Source organism: Chamaea fasciata, unplaced genomic scaffold (genome assembly GCF_029207755.1).
Source record: "Chamaea fasciata isolate MVZ Bird 193981 ecotype frontalis unplaced genomic scaffold, bChaFas1.0.hap1 SCAF_1, whole genome shotgun sequence".
Classification (NCBI taxonomy): domain Eukaryota; kingdom Metazoa; phylum Chordata; class Aves; order Passeriformes; family Sylviidae; genus Chamaea; species Chamaea fasciata.
In genome coordinates, this window is record NW_027094086.1 from 109,088,840 (window position 1) to 109,112,458 (window position 23,619).

Consider the following 23,619-nt stretch of genomic DNA (forward strand, 5'->3'; position numbering starts at 1 on the left):
AAAGACATGTTCTTTCAGCTACAGATACCAAAAAGGTATCTTCATTACGTAGCGTTGTTCATCAGTGACTGAGTGTATAAACGAACAGTGTATAAATGAAAATGACATGCTTCCGAAGTTGGACAGCAGAAAAATGGCAGTGAGTATTCTTAAAAACACAAGTATTCAAAAACCAAATAAAAACAGGTTCAGAAATCAGTGCCCCATAAGGCAAGAAATTGAGAAAATCAGTATTGTGGTATAGCAAGATTGTACCCATGCCCACGGCGTTTGTCAGTCTGCCTCTCTGCAGGGCTGATGATCAAGGATGTTCTTTATTCCCAGTGCTACACACAACTGTAACACTGTTCTACCTTTACCAGTCACACAGACTCGATGCAGATCAGGTTTTCACCAACTCTGAGGCTTTGTGATTTTCACAAGCTTTAGGCTGCAAGGGCTGGGAGCTGGTAGTGCCAAGCACTGGCTAAAGGAAAGAAACTGCCTGAAATGCTGGCTGATGTCTCTTTGGAAGCTGCAGGGCAGAGGGGACAAGCTCCAGCAACACCTTGGTCCTACAGCAATAATGACATAGATCTGGAATGTTTTTCTTTTTTCTCCCCCTGCCAGGACACATATTCAAGATACCAGGCTTCATCTGCCCTAACGTACAAGATACACAGCTTTGGAGAGTGCTGCATTCATGACAATTGCAGATTCACCATGTGCTTTACTCCATGTAGAGTCTATCTGCATCAAGATGCTAGTAATCCAAGAAGAAAAAATTATGTTACAAGATCCACTCCAACTGCCTGCTCACAGTCCTGTGTGGGGAGGAAGCCTCCTAAGAGGAGCAGTGAGGTGAATTCATCACACACCTCTCAGTTTCCTTTGCATGCTTACTTATACAGTGCACTAATGTTAATAAACAGGCTCACAATACGAGTATACCATACTCCTTAAAGTCAGCATCAAACTTCCTATAGCCTGTTTCAGAGTTTCACAAAGCAAAACAGACTACAGATGCAAAGAGTGGAACATTTTTGCAGCCTGGATTTAAGCAGAGAGATGAATCTCTTCAGCTGGGCATAAAACCCTTTGCTTCCTGCAAAAGAAAAACCTTGGTGTAATCCAACAATACGCAGATACTAAAAATATCGTGATTATTTGGGCAAAGAAGTGCCTGGAGAGGAAAAGGAACATCTGTGAATGGTGGCATACAAATTAGGGAGGGAACTGGAAAGTCTGTATGTATGAGACATTCATGCATCACACAGTAGCATACTGGCAAGGAGTGCAACAGCTCATTTGTCCAGAAGAGTTCTACGATGCTGAGCAACCCCAGCCAGCTCCTGTTGAGACCAACTCTGGAAGAAGGCTACCCCAAGAAGCTCATCCAGCCCCATTCAACCGAGTTCCATCAACCCAAATCACACACACAGAGGTCACAAAACAAGGAAATGCTACCATGACACTCAATGGAAATTGCCACTATACACAGACCTCCACCTGAGCCATTTTGGGGCAAATCAGATCAACTTGTTGTAACAACAGTTACAAGCTATTTGATGTTCTTATTCAACATCAACACTGCACTTGCCAAAAAAACCCCAAACAAACAAAAAAAAAAAAAAAAGCAGTAATGAACAAGCAAGTGTCTCAAGGATTTGCTCCTACCTCCATTCCCTATTCCTCTACACTGCCTCAATGGATTACATCTGCCAGGTACTTGCCAGACATAGGATCATCTGCTACGTCTCTGCTGCTGTCTCCACTCCTGTGCTGAGACTTTTCCTACCCTCTGCCACTGGCATGCTGATGAACATAGCCCTCCTACAATGAGTCCTCTGTCGTCACAGCCAAGTCTGCCTCCTTTCCTAAAAGGCTGCTATTCATCCCCTGGCAAACAAGCTCTCCCACCCTACCCATTACCCCAGCAAGGTGATCCTGAATCCACATGCAGAGATCAGTCCCCTGATCAGGCTGTGCAGATCCACCTGTCACTGCCAGTCCTAAGTCTAAGAATGACAATCATGAAAGTCAAAATTAGGAAACACTTAAATGAAATCAACCACATTGCAGCAACACGCCAGGAACATTTCAGCAGCAAGTACTCAGAACCAATTGATTTTAAACAGCACCATCACCCACACAGGAGGAGCTGATGACTTCTACGTACTCATTAACAGGAAGACATTTGCATGAAAAAAGTTACACAACGGGCATAAAGAAAACGGACAAAGGTGAAATAGCAACAGTAACTGCAGAGATTCAATCTACCGAGGGGTAAGACTGTGCTCTGAGTTTGGAAATTTTTAATGTGGCAGAGAGAAAACACAGTCCAGACCAACAAATCTTTTGGGGCAATCTCAGATCTGGGGAGTCAATCAGCAGGTGCTGTATAGGCTGTTCTTAATCCAGCTACAACGTTCATACACACAGTCCCAAAATGACCAGGCTCCCGACACACCCTGACACACAAGTGACAGAGCTCAAGTGGCAGGAAGGAGCCTCCCTCTGCTGGATTCTGGGAATTGAAGTACCAGAGGATATGCCACAAGCACACTTCTGAGGAACACAGTGAACAGAACAGGGAGGGCTCTTTCAGGAACAAATGGTGGAGTGCTCACCTACCTCTTGGCCAAATGCTGCTCATTATTAACAAAAGCTTTAGTCACCTTGCATGTAATAGGTAAAGACAAGAGGAAGAAAGACCAGCCTCCTTTGGACAGATGCTGTGCAGTAATATGCATAACTTGCTTTAGGTTTTTTTACTCCTAATATGCACTATTACAGTAAAATGAAACGAGCACATGTGCCAAGAGAAAACTATTTACAGGTTGATTAGCAGTGGTGAAAGCACAAAAACGAGCATCTGCAACCACATCAATATGGAAAAAAGGACCCAATCTGAACTATCTTCACCTCCAAAAAACAAAACCCCATTTCTCTTGGTGAAGGGTCTACCTCCCATTACTGCTAATAATCACAGCAATATAACCCTCAAGAACTAAAGCAGATGAATTAATATGGTGGGTTTTTTTCCTGAAGATTACTGCAGTATTTCTGAGGAAAGAACTGGCAATACTGATGCTAAAGCTGGGATTCCATCAGAGGAGCAGCTCCCACTCAGGGGCTCTGTTCACCACACTGTGCAGTCAAGGCCACCTCCCACACCTGGTCACCGGAACCTTGCTCACCCTGCAAACTTGTGAAACTCCAGGCAGAACAACAAAACCAGCCCATTTGGGTGGACCCAGACGGGCAGCTATAAAAAAAGAAAAACCAAAAGCAAACTGCTCCACCCCAGGTCACCACCTCCCCTCCCATAAGCACACACACTCCTGCCTCCCCACTGGGGAGGTGCCAGGGAAGGTGGGAATGTGAGACCAGACACTAAGAGACAAGGAGGGGCAGCCCAGGGAGCTGCTACAGGCAGGGAGAGAGCCTGCAGCTCCGAGCTCCATTTAACAGAGTGTAACAGACACACCGCTCTTGCCTGAGAACTGTGCCCCACGCTACCCACGCGTCACCAGACAACAACTTTACAAACACAGTACCAGCACAGTGTGTACTAAACCAGCCTTTATTTCTCTCACAGTACAGCAGGGCTGAAGTTAAGACCATTCTGTGGCAGTGCCAACCCACTCAGTAGCCTGAGCAGTGGGAGCTGCTGACCAGTCCTCGGTGGCAGGCTGGGCACTCCAGTCCTCTGCAATCACAAACACAACACTTAGTGATCCCCAGTTCCTTCCACCCCCAACACCCCCCACCCCTTCCCACAGACACGTTCCCAGACTGACCTGTGGGGAACTGCTGGATGGGCACAGATGGGACCTGCACTCCCTCAGACCAATCTGCAACCTCGGGCTGAGGAGGAGCAGTGAATTCAGGTGCCGGGGCTGTCCATTCAGTCTGGAATTCCTCCTTCGTGACTGCTTTCTCGGCAGCTGCCTGCTCCTCCTTTTCAATCTGCAATGGAAGAGCCCAGCCTGAGTCTCCCAGAACACAACCCTTACCATCACGTATCAGACAACAGGCACCAACTGGCAGTACAATTAACCAACCACCACAGCAGAGTGTGAAGTGCCACCACTATATTGGTAAAACCTGTCCTCAACAGCAGACACACAGGACCATGGGATAGAAGCACAAGCAGAACATCCCAGAGAGACAACTCCCTGCCATGAGGTTCCTACCTCCTCGGGATCCCTGTAGAAGTACAAGTCAGGCATGACTTCCCATGGGTGCTCACGGGAGATGGTGCCACGCATGCGCAGGACCTCCCGAGCCAGCATCCACCACATCAGGCCCACTGAGTGGGCTCCCTGGAACAGAAGAAAGTAAGAGCTGCTGTAAAGCCAAACCTTTGCAGAAAGAGCAGAACTTGAAAAAAGGGCAACTTTTCAAGTTCCCAGGGACATTTTCAGGTCTCTGCAGAAATCATGATGCCATTACCACATGGCCTGAATTAACTCTCCTGTTATGGAGCTTCATGTTGCTCACCACCCCTCTGCGAATCTCACCTAAAAGACAGGGATGATCTTCTCCACATATTCAGGAATGAAGAAATTGAAAACTTGACAAAATAAACAAAGCTTACACACATCCTCACATGTGGCTTACACTAGTTTTGGTGACTGACATCTAGATAGAGATCAAAGTTAGCTTCTCATCTTCCTAGACTTTACCTTTCAGGTGATTTCTGGCAAGGTAATGTTTCAGAGCAGTTTCTCCACCCATTCACTTTATCTTTCACTCATATTCATGATCTGTGGCAAGAATGACTATCAAACTCCACTCATTGGGCCACAAAGACCCTCATGGCGTCAGCGAAAAATCCTGCCAGGTTACTATAGCACACGTCCTACACTTGAGAGTTCCTTGGCCAGAAACCAGCCTCAGCTCCAAGCTCCAACTGTGTGCAGTTTATTTTTTCCTCCCCACCCGCCTGCAAGAGACATTAATCAGCTCATCCCCCGAGACACACGTGAGATACAAGCCAACCCTCCCTCACAGAATGCATCCATCTTGGAAGGCCAGGGCGTGCTCTGGAGGAAGCTGCCTGGCAGGCCACAGGGAAGCGTTACCTTGTTATTGCAGGGAATGGCGATATCCACGTAGCGCAGTGGGGAGTCGGTGTTGCACAGGGCGATGGTGGGGATGTTGACATAGGACGCCTCTGTCAGCGGCTGGTGATCAGCCCGTGGGTCCGTGACCACCAGGAGCCGTGGCTCACGGAAAGCTGCTTGGATCTGGTTTGTGAAGGTGCCAGGGGTGAAACGCCCGGCAATAGGAGTAGCCCCAGTGGCAGCAGCAAACTTCAGAACCGCACGCTGCAAAAGGGACACGGGCAAAGGTGAAGCAGGAAAAGCGCATTTCAACCAAGCCAGGAAAGTGCATTTCAGCCCGGTCACCCAGGCACTGTCAGGGAATGTGTATGAAATTTAACTGAGCAATTTGTTTCCATTCCTGTGAAATCAGGGCTCACCACCTCAGGAGACAAAATAGAAATGCTACTGAAAAGAGCTACACCATGAGTTTAGAAGACCATATCAACCAGCACAGCAGGATACGGAAATAAACCCTTCTCTTCCCTTGAAGTTATTGGCAAGCTTCACTCCAAACTCTCATAATCAAACCAAGGATGGGGAAATTAAACAAAAAGCTTACAAAAAAAGCAAACCCCATTTTCTTGAGTTATTTCTACATCTTTTCGTTATCCAGGAACTTCAAGGAACTACACAAAGACTCAGTAATAAATACACACTAATTGTAGCTCTGTCCATCGAAATTGCAGTTGGCAGCTCTTATTCAATGGTAACAGCTTCCAACTTGTGAGGCATGTGGCAGGGCCTACTATCAAACTCCAGTCCTAGAGGGAGCCCCTCTCCTGGCGTTAGCGAAAACCCTGCCATCCTTTGCTGTCGCACACTTCCGACACTTGAGAGCTCATCGGCCAGAAACTGACCTCAGCATCAAGCTTTAATAGTGTGCACATCAAACCCATGGGATACAAAGCTTTTCCTACAGAAATCCACCCCTGAATCTCCCTCAACATTTGTGGCCCCACCTACACTTACCTAAAGAAACTAACCTCACAAACTCCAGTGACTAATTAAAGGTTATCACCTTCTACAACAGAATGTATTTGCTAAAAATTTAGAGTCAAAATTACAAATACACCAGTTACTATACCACACCTTGCTCAGTAACAGAAAATTTCTTCTTTGACAACTTTCAGATCAGGTGCTTACTGTCCCCAGAAAAATCCGTGCCAATTACACACAGTAGTTCTGGGAGGACAGAGCAGCCACCAGAGGACTGACCACTAGTATGACAGAAATCCAACAGGAAGAATGATATGGAAGAAAAACAAGTTATCAAATGCTCTGAAATGGGAAGTGGGTTTAAACTCATCTGTTTTAAACTGTCAAGTGCAACATAAAAACCACACTTACAGAATGCATTCCTATAATTAAAACTGGTGTCATTGCCTATTATCACCAAGCTGTCACTGGTAGGCAACGATGCATGGCAAGTCAGTCCTGCTCCCAAGAGTGCAGGCTTCCTGATGTCCATACCTGTCCAGTGTTCCTGGAAGAAATGACGCTCACATCAGCTGGGTTCTCAATGGCAACAATGGCACGAGCTGCCAGGAGCAGCTTTTCCCAGGTCCTCTTCAGATTGATGATGTAAATACCTGTTGGCAACAAAAGGCTTTAGAGCAACCAGCAAACAGAATATCCTAAAACAGGATAGCACTCCTCTGCCATTAAACCTGTCACATGGCTGTGGTTACTCAGAAATTCATAGAATATCAAGGTTGAAAGAGACCTTCAAGATCATCCCATCCAGTGGCAGCCAGCACTGCCACTGTAACCACTAAGCCATAACACCAAGCATCATATCCAGGTCCCCCTTAAAGATGACTGGGCAACCTATTCCACTGTCTGACCACATAAGCAGTGAAATTTTTTTTCTATTATCTAACCTGAATCTCCCTTGTCTCATCATAAGGCCAGTTCCTCGGGTCCTCTGACTGCTGACAGGCAGAAGAGGGTGGCCCTTCCTTTCAGGTAGTTGTAGAAAGCAGTGAGATCTCCCTGAATCTCTTCCTCTCAAGACCAAACAAGCACAGCTTTTTCAGTTATTCCTCCTGACACTTTCCAGACCTTTCAAAAGCTTTGCTGCCCCTCCCTGTACATGCTCCAGCACCTCAATGTCCTTTATGAAATGACGACATTTTATTCTCATTCTAGCCAGTGGAAAGCAATTCCAAAGAAAATTCTTCCCTGATGGTTTCAATGTCAAACGGTTCCAGCATCTACCATCAAAACCCCAGACTTGGTATTAATCTTTTAACAGAAGTCAGCTTAGATTGAAGACCAATACAAACAAGGAGAAATCATTACTTAGCTACTAAAACCATTTTGTTAATATAGTCAAGAACTAGCAAAATTACCCAAACCAGCTGCGATGGATTTACCATATTTCAAGATCAAAACAGTCAAGAACTAGTAGAACTGTCCCAAAATCAGTATTTTATCTACTTATTCGAGTTAACACTGTTTGGTAAGCAAAGGCCATGGAGAAACCACGCTAAAGAAATCAACCACTAGCACTTTCCTGCTTCTCCTAGATGTGCCCACAAGATCCCAGCTGCTCAGCCCGGGCCACCCATCCCTCTTGTTTACCATCGCTCTTCCTTTTGTAGATGTACTGCTCCATCTGGAAGTCGAGGTTGGTACCTCCCAGGTGGGTCCCGGCAGCGAGGAATTTGAGAACATCCTCCTCCTTCATCTGCAGGACATCGAGGCCTCCGGACATTGTGGGGTTTCCCTTTGGAAGCAACGACAGGGAACCTGCGGGCACAGGGACCCGGCTCAGCCCGGCGGGGACGCGCCACGAGGTCCAGCCGCCCCGGCCGCCATCTTGGGCCGCCTCCCGCGCTACACCCGGCAGGCCTCGGCCTTCCCCGAGGCTTGGCCAGGCCCGGCCCGGCCGCCGGCAGTGCGGCGGGATGCACAGTGCCCCCGGTGTTACGGCAGGGCGGGGAACGCGCCCCCCGCCACCCCCGCGCCTCCCGCCCGGCGGCCCCGACTCACGCTGACAACGCCGTGTGGAGGCCCGGGCGGCGCGGAACCGAAAGAAAGCCCGCCCTCACTGACGGCTATATATAGCCTCGCCAGCCAATGGGGCACCTAGGGGGCGGGGCTTCGCGGGGGCGGGGGCGGGGCCGCGGCCGCGCTCCGGCGGCGCCTCCCCGGGATCCCCAGACCGGGCGCGATCCCGGCCGCGCGCGCTCCTCCGGCGTCTTCCCGACACCGGCTCTGAACAGAGTTTGTAAGAGTTGTGGGATTACGACTCCAGAGAAGCGCAAAACAGCTGGTGAAGGGTCTGCAGTGTGAGCCCTGTGAGGAGCTGGGGGTCTTTAGCCCGGAGAAAAGGAGGCTTAGTGCGGACCTCATCGCTCTCTACAGCTCCCTGAAAGGAGGGTGTGGCCAGGCGGCGGTCGGTGTCTTGTCCCTAGCAACCAGCGACAGGACAAGAGGAGATAGCCTCAAGTTTCACCAGGAGAGGTTTAGGTTGAACATCAAGAGGAATTTCCTCAGGAAGGGGTAATTAGATACTGGAATGTGCTGCCCAGGGAGGTGGTGGAGTCACCGTCCCTGGAGGTGTGTAAGGAAAGACAGGACGAAGCCCTCAGTGCCAGGGTCTGGTTAACAGGGAGGAGCTGGGTCATTGCTTGGACTCCATGATCTCAGAGGCCTTTTCCAACGGAGCTGATTCTGTGGCTCCGTCATTCTGGGGTTTGTGTTCCAACCAACGTCAATGCTGTTTTTGAGGTCCTGAAGCAAAAACAAAGCAAATATTTATTTTAAACATTTTACAATTCCATTTTCCTGTTGAAATATTTGTTCTCAGGGGGCTGATGATTATTTAATGAATTATATCTAGCCTCTTAACTGCCTGCTGCGGGGGGAAGCTTCTAAGGAGCTGTAGCATCTTCCCTGCACCCACATTCCCCCTCCCTGCAGGGGCACTGCTCTGGCACCACTCAGGAGAGCTTGGAGAGCCAAGGCTGTTCTTGTCCTTTGCAGAAATGACAGTAAAAACAGGTGAAATTGACACTGAACTTAGCATACTTGTTCTGCAGTAGACATTCTTGTGGTACTGACCCCTTTTGTGTGTGTGTTGTTGGGTTTGGGATTGGTTTTTGTTGTTGTTGTAGTTTGTTTTTAAGAAACCATAGACAGTGATGAGATTTAAGAATCTTCATCATCTTTCTCAGCTTCCTTGTCCAATTCTGGAAGCAGACACAAGCCTGAGAAAGGAATTTCTTGGGAAAAAAAATGTTAAAAAAAAAGTAGTGATATTTACTTTACTATGCTTGCTATCATCAAAATCTGGATACATTTTTGGACAGATTTCTGGACTGTGCAAACACTATTGCCAGTGCCTTCTGCGAGTGATAACTCATCTTCACATCCTTCTAACAACAGTGCTCCTTTAGTTTTCTCACTTATATTTTAACCTCATATAACCACATCGGTGTGACTGGGCCTGGACTCCCCCGACAGCCCCCCCTGCCTTTCGATGTCTGAGCCCTGAGTTATTCTGGGGGAGAACTGCTTAAGTAGCAGGTTACAACATCATCTCACGTATGTTCTTTGTCTCCTGGAAAATGGCTCTCTATTCTTCTTTTCTTCGTGCTTGTGTTAATTAAATAGTGTCAATTACCAAGATTACCAAATCAGCTTCAGAAGTCTGTAAGAGAGTAATTCAAACACTTGCCACGTGGTGGTGACAAAGTAGGTAAAATGAAACTCAGCAGAAGCTTATTGAGCTCTCAGCCAGAGCGCAAAAAATTATTGCCTGAGAGATTATAGACATCTGTGGCACTTAGGTAAGTGCACTGTGGATGGTGAGAGCTGACCTGATGGGGCTATGTACAAAATGTGTCTCTCCTTAGGGGAAAGGAGTAGTGTGAATATTAGCTTGGGAAGGAAGAGGAGAGGTGATGGTGATGTCACCATGGTGTGGGTAATGGATTTTGTCTGGAGAGCTCTTGTGTGCAATTGAAACCCATCCATATTAAAAATGTATTTGAACTTAACGATTGTAAATTAAGTATTGAATATTGCAGTAAATATTATGTTATCGAAAGAGTGCCACTGGTAAGCATTATAGACTCCTCTGGCATCACTAATACTTAATTTATTTTTTTATTTTTACACTTGTGGGCCTTTCTGGTAGACCATGAGGCCCACAATCTGTGAGAGGGCTTCGAAAAGGGTGGTGAAGGGTGATGAAGCTTGACAATAAAGTATTTCTAATTATTTCCTTAAATAACCTGAAAGCTTGTCTTTATTTTTTATCTGCGTGCTGTGACAGTTTAAAATAGACCAGTAATTAGTGGACATGTCCCTCAGGTGAAAGTGTATCTATCTTATCACCTGCTTTAGACAAGGTTTCCCTGGTCTAAAGTTCACACTGAACTCTGTTACACAATTACAGAGCTGCTGGCAGCGCCTGGGAACAGAGTTGCTCTGCAGCAAGCAAAGCCAGGGAAGGGAGCTTTGAGCCACTGGTCCTCCTGCAGTGCCAAGGAGACTCGGGGCCTGCAGGTCCAAGAGAAGCACCATGGAGCTACCACCAGCCTTTGGGTGCTGCATTGGGTGCCTGGGCTGGTGACAAAGCCCCAGAAAGAGCATCTCCTAGAGAGCCAGCCCAGGCTGCAGCAGGGAGCAGCAGCCCTTGCCAGGAGCCTCTGAGCAAGGGGCTGTACCAGGCGCCCCAGTGCTGGGAGGCAGGGCTCCTCACAGGGCTGCAGAGGAGGTATTCTGTGCTGCCACAACAGCTCCTGCAATGACGGGTTGTGTGTCTGAGGAAGAGGCTCAGGAAGAAAGTCTTCCAGTCAGTATCTTCCCCACCAAACATGACAGTGGGTGTCACCCAAGAGATGGTGCGGCACCCCTGAAGAAGGCAAAGAAGAACTCTGAAGATCAACCCACTTTCAGTGAAACTGCACTAATGTTACTGTGCTCCCCTGTAAATTCCATTTTAGCTTGTGTTTCAAAGGTTTGTTATTACTTCTTACGTGTTTTGGGAAGACATACTTCGGCAAATCTCTTCCCTTCTTATTTCTAGTTCCATGAAGTTAGAATTGCCTAACACATTTTACAAAACTTGCAGAGGTCTCATTTTCACCTCTTACTGGGATTTTGTCATTTTTACTAAAACTCCTTAATGCAGTATAATAAAAACTCCTAGAGCATTTTATGGTGATAAAATCACAAATTAAAGAAACTGCAGTGAAGAAAATCAGCTTGCTATTTTGAAATAAGAACCAAATCCAGAAGGGATAAGCATATTGAAGAGCTCCACATGGAGCACTTCACAAAAGTACACATATATATGTGTCTGTGTAGGATGAAGAATCTTTTCTGCTCAATTCTGGTGTCAGTGCCTATGTATGGCACACAACTCATTAAAAATTAAAAAAGCAAGCAAACTGCCCATTTTTAATGTGAACGGGAGATCTGTAACTCAATGTTTTGTTAAAACCACAGTGCCTTTCAATCTTGCCCACCTTCTACCACCCAGAAGGGTTAGGGAGCTTGTCTGCTATCTCTTCTCACAGCTGGGGCAGCTGTCAGCAGCATGGACAGCAACACCCACTACACAGGAGGTGGTTCTCCAAGGCAGCAGGAGTGCTCTGGGGAGCCCTGCGTGCAGGAGCAGGCACTACCCCCAGCCTAACTTGCTATCAGGAACCTGCACAAGCAATTCAGGATCAGCTGGCACAAGGCTGCACCTCAGCACTGTCTGGTAGGGTCTGTTACACACAGATAACCCTCCATGAAAATTGCTCCATGTGAGAATGTATCATCTAAGCAAGAAAAGAGAAGAGGCTTGGGATTTTCATGTCTGGAAGACGCACATCTCAGTATCAACGTTTTGCTTAGCACAACCTGCCTGCTACTGAATCCCAGAACCATACTGTGACAGCAAGAGGAGATCCCAGCAAACCAGCATCCCCTTGCATTATGCCTTGCCGGACACAATTGTGTCCCAGGCACAATTTGTGGTGCCCTGCCGAGATTGGTTTTGCCTGATCAGTAGCACAAACCTGATCAGGAGGAAACTAAAAACAGTTTCTCCTCAGAAAGCTTAAAACCCCACTGTCCTGAAAACAGGTATTTCACCAGCTAGTACAGGGACTCAACAGTCATCTGTCTTTACACACAGCAGGCAAGCAGAGGAAAACTGTGTAAAACACATTCCCCAATGCTCTGTGTTTTTTCCATTTAAGCAAAGTTGATTTAGGTTGTACTAGCATAACCTCTGCATATTATACACCACAGAAAAAGAGAATATTCCTTGCCTTTTATGGGCTCTGAACAAATGCAACAGTCCTGTCCTATTGGGAAAGTCCTTTTGCCTTCTTTAGCCTCTATTCCATCTAACCCCTTGTGCATTTAATCGGTTTGGGGCTTGTTTGGGTTTTTTTAAAGGAACACTGAAGAGATTACATCCTTCATTTTAGCAACCAGTTTTTAATAGAAACATACAATACACCTTTTCACATAAATATTTTATATAGACACATAAGCACTCACAATACCCAAAGCTATGCAATGTTCCAAAGCTCCAATTCTGTTTAAGACACTGAGAAAAAAAAAAAAAAACAACAAAACAACAAAAAAAACCCCCAACCAACCAAACAAAAACAACAAAACACCAAACAAATCATCACACAGGAAGAGTGGAAACAAAGTTTCTAAAGCATGAATAATCACACTATTTCTCTTGTGTCCTTACAACACAAACACTGCCTGCCTCAACATGGCAGCCAGCTGTGTTCTTAGCCACAGCTGCAGGGGCAAGCAGAGACAGTGCACGATCACTAACAGTGCATTGCCAGCAACAGTGGTCAGTCCAAGAGGGATCCAACTGTGATCCTGAAGTGCACAGAGAGAGCGCACCGTCTCTGGAATCCAAGTTAAGATGGCTTTGGAAATGAGTATCTGACAAGATTCTTAGTGTTGAATTGCTGGCATGATGCAGGTAGGTGATTAAGCACCTCTGTCCAGATCTTTTATTTGATTTACTTTACCTTTCGGCTGTACAGTGAAAATATGCTGTTAAGCAGAAGCATTAAACCTCAAGGGGAATACATCTAAACTTTAAGTCCACACACTTGATTGTCTTGACTTGCTATAGCTATGAAGGAGTAATTTCAATAAATCACTTCAGAAACAGAATGTTTTTGAAGAGGGGGAAAAGAGTGAAGGATGGTAAGGATCAGCGCTGAGAAACAGTCTTATGCCTGATCATGTGATAAAGCTTTCAGAACAGAGTGAAGCAGAACTTCAGGCTTTCCCTTCCTCATATATGACACTCAACAAAAGAAATAACAAAGAGAAACAAACAACAAGCTTGCACCATAGAATTTATTCTCCCCAACTCACCTGTAGATAAGCTTTTGGATTTGCAGCACCAATGGTAGATGAAACACAGTGCAGTTTAGATTCTCTATTTCTTAAACTCAGAGGAGCCCAGGTTAATCCACAAGCCAAAAACCACGTAATTTTTCACTCTACTCCAATAACAAAGCACCAAAGCAGAATGGAAAAACTTTTCCAAAGAAAAAGCTAACACTGCTTTAGACCTGATTCCAGGTTTAAAACAAACAAGCAACCCCACAGCAGACCTTAACACATTAGCACATGGGAATAACTTCTCTACCTCTTCCTTTTTTACTTGACCAGGCAGGAGTATAGGGACACGAAAGCCACCAAAGTGTTCCTGAAATTCAGGCTTCTGGTGAGGACCTTACTTAATTCCAGATTACCTCACACTCTTTGCTTGCCTGTCTCATTTTTAAGAGTGTAAGTTTATGTCTGCACAGGTTGCACATTGCTTTGCCATTGCTAAATCAGGAACAAAATATGTGTGAAGCACCTTGTAGGTGACCCCACACACTGCCCTTGGCTACCACAGCCCAGGATGACCAACAGATCCAACTCACACGCCAGATTTTAAAGCCCCAAATAAATTCAGGCTCCCAGCACAATGTTGGCGTGATCCCATTCATAGGGGAATAAAGGACAAATGAGGTAGCTTATCTAATTGCCATCTTATTCTGCCAGGTCAGCAATCCTAGACTTGGTTCTCCAGCTCTCTGTGTCAGTAGTGCTCAGGATAGCAAACAAGCAGGATGTGCAGTTACCATGGTTTCATGTACTCTCACAAGTTCCGGTCACTAAGGGCAGAAGGAACAGCAAAAGAAAGGAACAGGTGTTCACATTTAAAGTTTAACAAAAAATGTACCACATGCCTTATTTGATGCAGTGCCCTATTGCTAACATGTAGACATGTGCACACAGAACCCTCCACCACCATTCTTAGAGACTTCTGCACTGCAGAGCATCAGCCTCCCCTCACAGATGGGCTGAGTCTGAAAACAGGCAGCACTTTCCAAGCCTCCAGCCTGTCTTCTTATGCTTCACTCAACTTTTACATCAGTCATCAAGCCTTCTTGGAGTTGAAATCTGGTAAAGAACACCTTTAAAAAACTCACATCCCCTCTGCTCTTGCACTTGAGAAGTTGCCTGGGCAGGCAGTGGTTGTCCAAATACAGTCTAAAATTTATGAAAAACAGGTAGGTAGCACTGGTTATTCATACTGCTACAGTGTTGTATCTTCATATTTAGAGACAGGTGCTCTGGTTCTAAAATGAATTGCAATATGCCTAGATATTTAAGAAATAAAAGCTAAAGTTAAGTTTTCTGCAAGGCACACTACAGAACAGGATGTACACTTCCACGCCAGCTTCATGGCTATGCTAACAAAGCTGCAAGGGACCCAACCCATCACAGAGGCACAAGTGAAGAGGGGAGCAGGCTGTACCTGGCACACGCTGTGAGGTCTGAGTAACACAGTAGGAAAGAGTAAGAAGGCACAGAGGATGAAAAGTGTATTTAAGCTCAGGCATACTCAAACATGGACTACCTGACAAGAGAAAAGGATCAGCCAGGAAAATGTGAAGAGTCTGTGTGGAGCCTGAAGGGAATTAAAGGTCACTACCAAGCACCCACAGGGCTCAAACTTTGGAGAAAGCTTACAGAAATAGCAACCTTCTCTTTCCAAACAAAAACATACTCCACATGCAATCAGCCATGTTTTTAAGGGAAATCTGAAGTGCCAGTATCTGTTTCCATTATACATTTATGCATTATGAGCCATGGTCCTAAAAGCTACATCTAAGGACCAGTTCACACTGAGGGTGTTGATGAGGGATTAACAAATAAAGAATAGGAAGCAAATAAGTCTCTATGACAACTGCATAAAAAACCCCAACAAAACCCACTTGAGCATTCATGCTATAGTTAGACCAGCAGCATTTTTTTTTTTCCAAAGAACAAATAGAACTTTGGTAGCAATCAATTCTAAAGTGCCTTATGCTTCTTAATTCCTGTGCAAACTCTGCTGTAGAGGCGGAAGGACATTTCAAGAGTGTTAAGATGCTCAATCACATAATAACACATTAAACAGCAGGGCGGTTCCAGTTACTCTCTATGAGATCACTCACAGTACAAAAGTGATGGCAGAGACCATGCTTGTAGCTTTTCCTCTGCACTTCTTTTCTCTTCCACCCACTCCTGCAATACAAACATTATGAGACATACCCAGCTTCCCATCAGGGCCTACTGCTCCCCTGTGAGAATAAAGCATATGAGGAAGGAGGATCTGTATCAGGTGGTGGTCACTGTGGCCCTTCTGGCCACATCAGCAAGGAACAGGGTGACAGATTCTGCCATCACTGTTTTCTCCTCAAACACTTTTGCTCTAATACTGTCTCATTGCATACAGGTGGTGAGCACAGACTTACTTTTAAAAGGGGGTTCTCAGCATAGTTATCAGGCTGTGAAAACACTGCCATTTCCCATGGCAGTCTGCAAGTGCAGTCCTGGAATGTATTGATCAAACAACACAAAGATCCAATCCTTCCTTTCCTCTACTTGCCCAAAGGCCTAATCCCCTGTCTCAGAAGGACTTTCTTCCTCCTGGCTGAGGAAGGCTTATTCCTCAGTGGAACTGGGAACTTCTCAGTGCCAGTTGATCACAGCAAGCGGGAGAAGGAGTGAAGCCAGTCCTTTCTCGTGCAGCTCAGTCAGGACTTCAAGCCCATTTTTTCCATCATCTGTTCATACACCGTCCATGCCATTGCTGCCATCAGAGTGCGCCTGAGGACTCGGGGCACACTGCCTCGGAAAAAGCCAACCAGCCCGAAGTCCTGCAACAGGAGATAAACAGCAATTCATCCCACTCTGCCTAGAGGGTTTTTATTTCTCATAAATTCATTACATGGAAGAGGACAGGATGTATTTTAGCTCAGACCCAGATCAGTCTCTGAAAGACCCAGGCTTAAATAGTGTTTAGTGTTTAGGAAGAACCTGTAGCACTGCACTGTTTCAGGGCTACCCAGGAAAGCAGGAAGAGCAGTGAGTGGAAAAAGGAAGGCCAAGACAGAGACAACAGATGGGGAAAGCCACACTCAAGACCAACAAAGAGAAGGCAAGGGTGTAATCATTTCCAGACACTACAGGAAAATGACTAGTCTTTGTTTTAGAGATTCATGTTTACAAAAGTCTCTCAGCTATTCTGTAAAAACCTGAGATTTCTAAGTAAGAAAAACATTTTTATTTGAGAAAAAAGGTACATAAAAATGCATAAAAAAATAAACAGATTACTGCTTAGGAATAGAGTTCAACATGGAAACAGTGAATCTGCCAAGATCTGCCCATCTGACAGTAGGAAGGGAAAGGTGGGCTTTGACTACTTCTCCATCCCATTCTCGGGATAAAGATCTGGGCATTTATTTCTCTTCTACTGTCTAAAGAGCAAATAATTATTTTGTAGCTGGTTTGTATCTGAAATCAGCATTTTGCACTGCACACTATAGTCTTGGTCTAGCATCGCATGACCCTCTTCATCATCTTGAAAATGCCAACACTGAATTGTCCAACTGCAAGAGCAGATGAAACACTGACACTTGTTCACCACCTTTAAAATGCAACAACTTCCCCAGCATTGCTGTGCTTTCAGCCAGGGGATCAGAATTGAGGATGTGGTTGTGCATGTCAGAAGGGATTCACCTCACCTTGTAGACAAAGGCAATGGCCTGGCTTGTGCTATGGTACTTCTGGGGTGACAGCTGCATGTGTGTCTTGATCACATCAGCAGGCTGCGTTGCCAGAGAGGCCAAGATTCCCGCAAAGATCCCACAGCCAAAATTCAGCAAGGGCACGAGCACTGGATCCAGCTGGTCTGCAACGGAACAAAGGGAATGCACTCAGACACCATTCAGGCCAGAACACTCACGCTGCATGACAAAGTGAAAGCTATTGAATAATTAAATCAATATCAGAGCCTAAGAGAAGTTAAAATCCATGCAGCTAGAGAAACCTTTCAAGGGGAAAAGTGGCTGCTAGTCAAAAGCTAGCACTATTGAAAAGCCTCACTTGCTGGGGAACTGAATTTGACAGAAAATCAGCAAAGAAAAAATTGTACAAACATTGCCCAAGTGAGTTCAAATATCAGAGAAGCCCCAGTTTAGTGGAAACTGAGCAGTATGCAAGACAAGCAGAAGCAGCAAGCAGTGCTTAAGACACCCTGTCTTTCAACTGTTCACTAAGGCACTTATGCATCAGTCTTCACGAAGACAATTTTAGGGCCAGTCTCCATTTCTGCACTGACCTCAGCTATAGGTCTACAGTTCTCCACAGGCAAATGAAAGTGTGTGACCCAACTCCCTACAAGAGAATAATTTAACTTCTGAGGTGGAAGGCAACAAGCAGAGCATGCAGGCTGTCAGCTGCAGGGCAACATCAGAGAAGAGAAATATTTTCCACTCCAACATTCAGCCTCACCCTGAGGTGTGAGGTTTTTGGTCTGTGTGTAGAACATCAGGTAGATGCCAGAGAAGGGCGCATCCCGCAGCAGCGTTGCCGTGAGCCCACTGAACATGCCACGGACCCCTTCAGTCTGATAGATATTCTTCAGGGCTCCATACACACTCCCATAGCCAAATCTTCCACTCTGCAATCACAAAGGTCAGTCATTCACATGCCAGGCACAGGTTGAGGAGCCCTACACACACCTCAAGCATATATAATAACATATATAATATCCAAACAAATGGTAGTGTGAACTTAATGGGATGCCCAAGCTGGCAACACAGAGGACAACCCAAGGCAAAAACTGGGTTTAACCTACCTCAGTCTTTAGAAGAATCCTTCAGAAAGCTAACATATGAAAGATGCTACACAAACATTGCACACAACTGAAACTTATAAATCTTAGGCCGAATTGTGTTTCTTCTTCTTGCCTAAATATCATATAGGTTCACAGTGTGTGAACCGAGATGAAATCAGGACTACATTCCTGGCTGTACCCAAGTGGCAGCAACCTTCTCCAGGCAGGAGGATTTATTTTGCACCACAAGGAGGGTGTGTGACACCATTTGTGTTGGCGCAGGCAGGAATGGGATGGGGCTGCCGGGGTAACTCTTCTCAATCTTTAATGAAGCATCAGTCTCATTACAGGATTTTGCAAAGCTAAAGGATGGCAGCAGGTCACGGCCTGCCTGCAGCAGCCGCAAATTTCTTCGTTACAAAGCATCTTAAAAGTTCTTCAGCCAACAACATAGCATTAAAGCTTACAGACAATTGTTCTAGCCAATCAATTACAGTACACGTACACCTGCTTTGAACAATGTTCATTTGTATGTTTTTCTATTAACAATACACAATACCCTTATTAAGCTTAAGACCTTCTACTATCTTGTTAGGCATATATTTTCTGAAGTGTTAAGATTTATTCAGGCCAGACCTATAAACTCAGCCTTTGTTTCCCATGTCCTTCTTTGCTATACTACTGTATATTTTCTAGTTTCAAACTTTTTCAGTTACAGCAGATTCTGAGTTTTCAGCTTTTTCTGTTTGAGGCCTGCTTTTTCAGCTCCGAAAAATCCTTTTTACTTTTAGTGTTTCCCACAGCCATTAACAGGGGACCAATTGGAAAGTCATACCTCATATCGGGTCTTCACTACAGTCACTGGCAACATGCAAATTCCAGAAACTGCACGAGCAGTGGCACCCAGAAAGACATTCTCCAGGGCTGTGGGTGAACGGTCCACAAGGAACTTTTGCTTCATCATGTACAAAGTGCTGAAGTAAATCCCAACCCCAGGAATACATCTTGCAAAGGACTTCAGGAGAAACAGAAGCAGATGAAGAAAGGAAAAGCTTACATAAGACAAAATATACTACAGAACATTCCTAAGACTGTTCAACTTGACAGGAAGCTTTGCAGAAGACAAAAATATCACTAAAGCTAACATGCCGAGGAAAGAAGATAAGGTAGAAATCATTTATGGCACTGACAGACAAATGATTCAAATGATGCCAGGATTTAATGCAGTTCTCAATGGCAGTTTTCTTTATCTCCAGGAACAAGATATTCCAAACCAAAATGAAGTTCCTGCAGCTGCCACACCACATTTGCAAAAGCATTCAAGTGTTCAGCTGCTCAGGACTGCCATAACCAAATCAGTGAAATTCTCAACATGAACTCCTTAAAATAGGATGCAATCTAAATCATGTGGTTTCACTTATAATTGTACAAGAGTTGACTATTTAAATTCAGGCAGACATAATTAGCAATAAACACTAAGTTTATTTATCTACTTATTTTTACAAGACAGAGTTAAACCAGCCACTTACTGGAGAGACACCTTTCCAGAGCCCCAGAATACTCTCAGTTCGAACAACCCTAAAGAGCATTGCTACCATCCCAGCACGACCAGACCTGAAAGAAAGACAAGACAGGAACTGAAGAAATTACCTGCTTCTGCTCCGTGGCAGATGTACTCCACAGCCACCCCTTTCACTCATATCTCTGTGCATTAACTCAGCACCTACAAGGTGCTCTTCCTCATCTTAGTCTGCTTTTCTTGGTTGCTCTTTCCAGGGCTTCTCCATCACCTTCTGTATCTCACAACTTTTAACACCCATTAGCAATTTTAGTTGCTCATTCCCTTTGTTAGCAGCAGCAGATTGTAGGTTGACTACACCAAGCTGCACATATGAAAAATTATCTGACAACCATACAGGATTTTTTTCAGGCAGAGGATACCCCATGAAACTGCATGGTAGCCACTCCAGCAAACACCAGTCTCTCAGATGAGAACAAATGCTGAGGTCACAAATTATTCCAGTAGCATTAACAACCACAGACATTTTTGCTCTTCAGGAGCAAAATAACAATCCTTCTCCGTAGTATAAAAACATACCTCCTCTTTTAGAAAGACTGATTTGCCAAATTACAACTCTGAACTCCAAGCCCCAGCCAGCAAATAAGACAGGAGCCTATGGCAGAGCACCTCCAGACTCCCCACACACATACATCTCCCTCCTCTCACCTATTCACAGCAGGCTGCAGAGCTTGCAGGCGGGTTTTCAGCAGGTCAAGGGGTTGGAAGAGGAGTGTGGAACAAGTGCCACTGATGGAGCCACACACAAAGGCCTTTAGGACTGGATGCATCTGGAAGAGGAAGAATAGAATTTTAAATAGCCATTTAATTAAGAATAGTTTAATTAAGAATGGAAAGGAAATATTTCAGTTGATACGTTGCATGTTATAGGAAGGAAGGTGAGCTAACCCCAGATGCTAAGGACAGCTGCTCAGGGCATGGGAAACTTTTCCAGACATTTTCTACGGCTGATCAAGTTTTATTTGCGGTTTTTGGTCCCTCTGCTTCTTCTGGGAGATTGTTCCAGAATCTCCTTGAAATTCGGTGATTGGAAAGAGTTTTCTGAACATCAAATACACTAGCAGCCACTTGGTTAGGTTACCCTTTGCCACAGCAAAGAGGTATCCCCTTCCCACCTACCCGTACCTTTGCCGCAGTCCCACCCACCTCGGCTGGCAGCACCCCAACCCTTCCCTGCCGGCCTGTACACCGAGGTCCCCCCACACCGCCGGGGAACGCTGCCCAGACCCAAACCCGGCCCAACCGCGACCAGAGCCCTGCACGGCCTGCTCAGCTGAGGCTGCCTTCGCTACCCACAGCGGCTGCCGCTGCCGCCACTTCCCGGGAAATATCAATAAGGCAGGAGGCACAAGGCCCACGGAAGGGTGAGGATCTTATCGTGTTTCGAGAGGGATTTTTATTATTATAAACATATAACGGTATTCGCTAATGAAGAACGAGTCTCTGCGCCTCTCGGCGCAGCAGAATCCCGATAGATTAGAAAGCAGGGACAAATTAGAAGCAGTGTGGGGCACACTGCAAGCCAGCAGTGGTTCCCCCGCAGTCCGCCCGGACCCGCCGCCACGGGGCCGGACCCGTTCCCCCGTCCCCCCGCTGCCCCCAGGCCGCGGAACACGACGCAGCAGCGTAAGGGGCGCAGGGGGCGCAGCGAGCCCCCCTCACCTCCCACCGGAGCGCTGTCCCCGGGCTCTCCTCGGCAGAGCGAGCAAGGAGGACCCGGCGCAGCGGTCCAACCCGGCCCGGAGCTCCCGTACCTCCGTCTCCCGGCCCGGCATCCCAGCGCCGCCCGCAGCCTCGGAGCGCGGCGGCGAGGCCCAGCCCCGAGCCGGCCCAGGCCAGCCCCGAGCCCGCCCCGCTCCGGAGCACCGCCCTCCCGGCGCATGCGGCCCCGTAACCCTTCGCCCGCCGCCGCCGGCCTGTGCCGCGGCTGCCGGCCAAGGTGGTAGAGGCGAGGGGCGACCGCCCGCCCGCGGCCGGCTCTCCTCCAGCCGCCTCTGCCGCCGGATCGCGTGTTTGTCACGGCTTTTGGACGTTCTGCGTAGAGTCGTAGAACGATAAGGGGTTGAGGTGGATCTTTGAAGTTAATCTAGGACCAGTCCCTTTGCCACAGGGAGGGACACCTTGGTCTAGCCACATTGCGCAAGGCTCCATCCAGTGTGGCTTTGAACACCGCCAGGAGTGGGACATCGACAGCTTCTCTGGACAACCTGTTGCAGTGTCTCACCACCCTCACAGAAAAAAAAAAAAAAATCTTCCTAATGTCTAACCTAAATTTCCTCTCTTTTCATTTATGTCCCCACTACTCCTTGTCCCATCGCTGCAGTTCCTGGTGAAGAGTCCCTCTCTGGCTTCCCTATAAGGCTCCCTTCAGATACTGGAAGGCTGCTATGGGATCTCCACACAACCTTTTCTTCTCCAGGCTGAACATCCCCAATGCTCTCAGGCTGTCTTCTTGGAGCAGTTGCTCCAGTCCTCTGATCAACTTTGTGGCCTCATCTGGACTTTCTCTAACAGTTCCTTGGCCTGAAGTTGTGGGGTGGGCAGCAGAACTGCACTCAGTTCCAGCAACTGAACTCTATAATCCAGCGCTGTGTGCTGTATCCAGCAACTGAGCCCCAGCGTGCTCTGTCAGACATGGGCAGTGGGAAGGGTCAGTTCATAACTGACAGCTTTTGTGTCTTCCCTCAGTTCACACCTCCCGCTTCCCCACAAAACCAGCTTCCTATGGATACCGTGTTGTTCAGAAACCTGAGATGCACACTGACACGTCCTTACCACTATCGCTAGTGTTTCCACTTGTTCATCCACATCCCGGGCCCAGAGCAGAGGAAGGCTGGCTTTCCAGAGCATTGAAGAAGTGAGGCACCAAAACAAAGTGACTCAAAATTAGCCCTGTGAAAGCCCTGAGACTGTGGCTTTGCTGTGTCTGCAGAGCTAGACGCTGCTTATCAACAACAAACCTGGAGGAGCAGGGAGGGGCTCTCAGAGTAGGAAGTTATGGCTTTGGCAAACTGCTTTTCTAAGAATTGCCTGCTTGCTGTGCCTTGGTCAAGTAAGGAAGGACGCATCCAGAATGTCATGTTCTGGGTGTTCCTAGAAGAACACCCTGTGTACTGCAGTAGCCATTATGCACAAACCACTTCCTCTCCTGTGCTCTCTTTGCCTCTTGGCAGCCCCTGAAGAAAGAGAGAACATACTTCTCTGAGAAAATGTAACACACAGGCTAGGAAAAGCACTCCTTTACGGACTGTCCTTTGGCAAGCTCCTCTCTTGTTAAGCAGTTCCCTCCTTGGTTGAGTGACTGCCTTTTATTTCATTAACTGACTTTGCCTGCTGACTCGTGGAAAAGATTAGCTCAGCTCCTTCCCCCCTGGTGCTTCTTTCCCTATCTCACATCTTGCTGCACTCTGCACCAACACAGGGACAACACGCATCATACCAGCCTGCATGGGAGTCGCTGGTCTACTGCCTGGAGCTCCTCCTTCCCCTCCATCATCACTGACTGTGGACCCTGCAGGGCATTTCTCTCATATTCTCACTCTCTCACAGCTGCTGTTGCACAGTGTTTCTGAATCACAGAGGCACTATCACCAATGGCCTCAGCTTTGGCCAACAGCAGGACCATCTTGGAGTCAGCTAGAACTGGCTACTGCCACCACAGGGGCAGATTCTGGCATCTTCTCACATAAAGCAGCCCTGCAGCCCCCTTGCTACCAAAATATTTCCATGTAAACCTAATGCATGATCTTCTGTTATCCAATTGATTATATAAGGAAGCTCTCTGGGATAAACAT

General features: G+C 46.6%; 2 protein-coding genes and 2 non-coding genes across 4 annotated transcripts; all 4 read right to left on the reverse strand.

Moving 5' to 3' along the window:
* Window positions 1–3,546: 3,546 nt before the first annotated feature.
* RPSA (ribosomal protein SA) lies at window positions 3,547–8,140 on the reverse strand. Its single transcript, XM_066193074.1, has 7 exons — window positions 8,088–8,140; window positions 7,677–7,844; window positions 6,564–6,682; window positions 5,070–5,315; window positions 4,179–4,307; window positions 3,783–3,951; window positions 3,547–3,691 (listed from the first exon to the last, which is right to left on the reverse strand). Exons 2-7 carry the CDS (start codon window positions 7,807–7,809, stop codon window positions 3,597–3,599), a joined length of 891 nt encoding a protein of 296 aa, XP_066049171.1. The 5' UTR covers window positions 7,810–7,844; window positions 8,088–8,140; the 3' UTR covers window positions 3,547–3,596.
* Window positions 4,750–4,908, reverse strand: LOC136302745 (small nucleolar RNA SNORA62/SNORA6 family). Its single transcript, XR_010724128.1, has one exon. It is a non-coding gene; the product is annotated as a small nucleolar RNA SNORA62/SNORA6 family (small nucleolar RNA).
* LOC136302740 (small nucleolar RNA SNORA62/SNORA6 family) lies at window positions 5,822–5,979 on the reverse strand. Its single transcript, XR_010724127.1, has one exon. It is a non-coding gene; the product is annotated as a small nucleolar RNA SNORA62/SNORA6 family (small nucleolar RNA).
* Window positions 8,141–12,522: 4,382 nt separating the features above from the next.
* Window positions 12,523–21,607, reverse strand: SLC25A38 (solute carrier family 25 member 38). The gene is made up of 7 exons (XM_066193081.1): window positions 21,580–21,607; window positions 20,474–20,595; window positions 19,776–19,860; window positions 19,082–19,261; window positions 17,922–18,090; window positions 17,153–17,319; window positions 12,523–16,285 (listed from the first exon to the last, which is right to left on the reverse strand). Exons 1-7 carry the CDS (start codon window positions 21,598–21,600, stop codon window positions 16,163–16,165), a joined length of 867 nt encoding a protein of 288 aa, XP_066049178.1. The 5' UTR covers window positions 21,601–21,607; the 3' UTR covers window positions 12,523–16,162.
* Window positions 21,608–23,619: the final 2,012 nt, after the last annotated feature.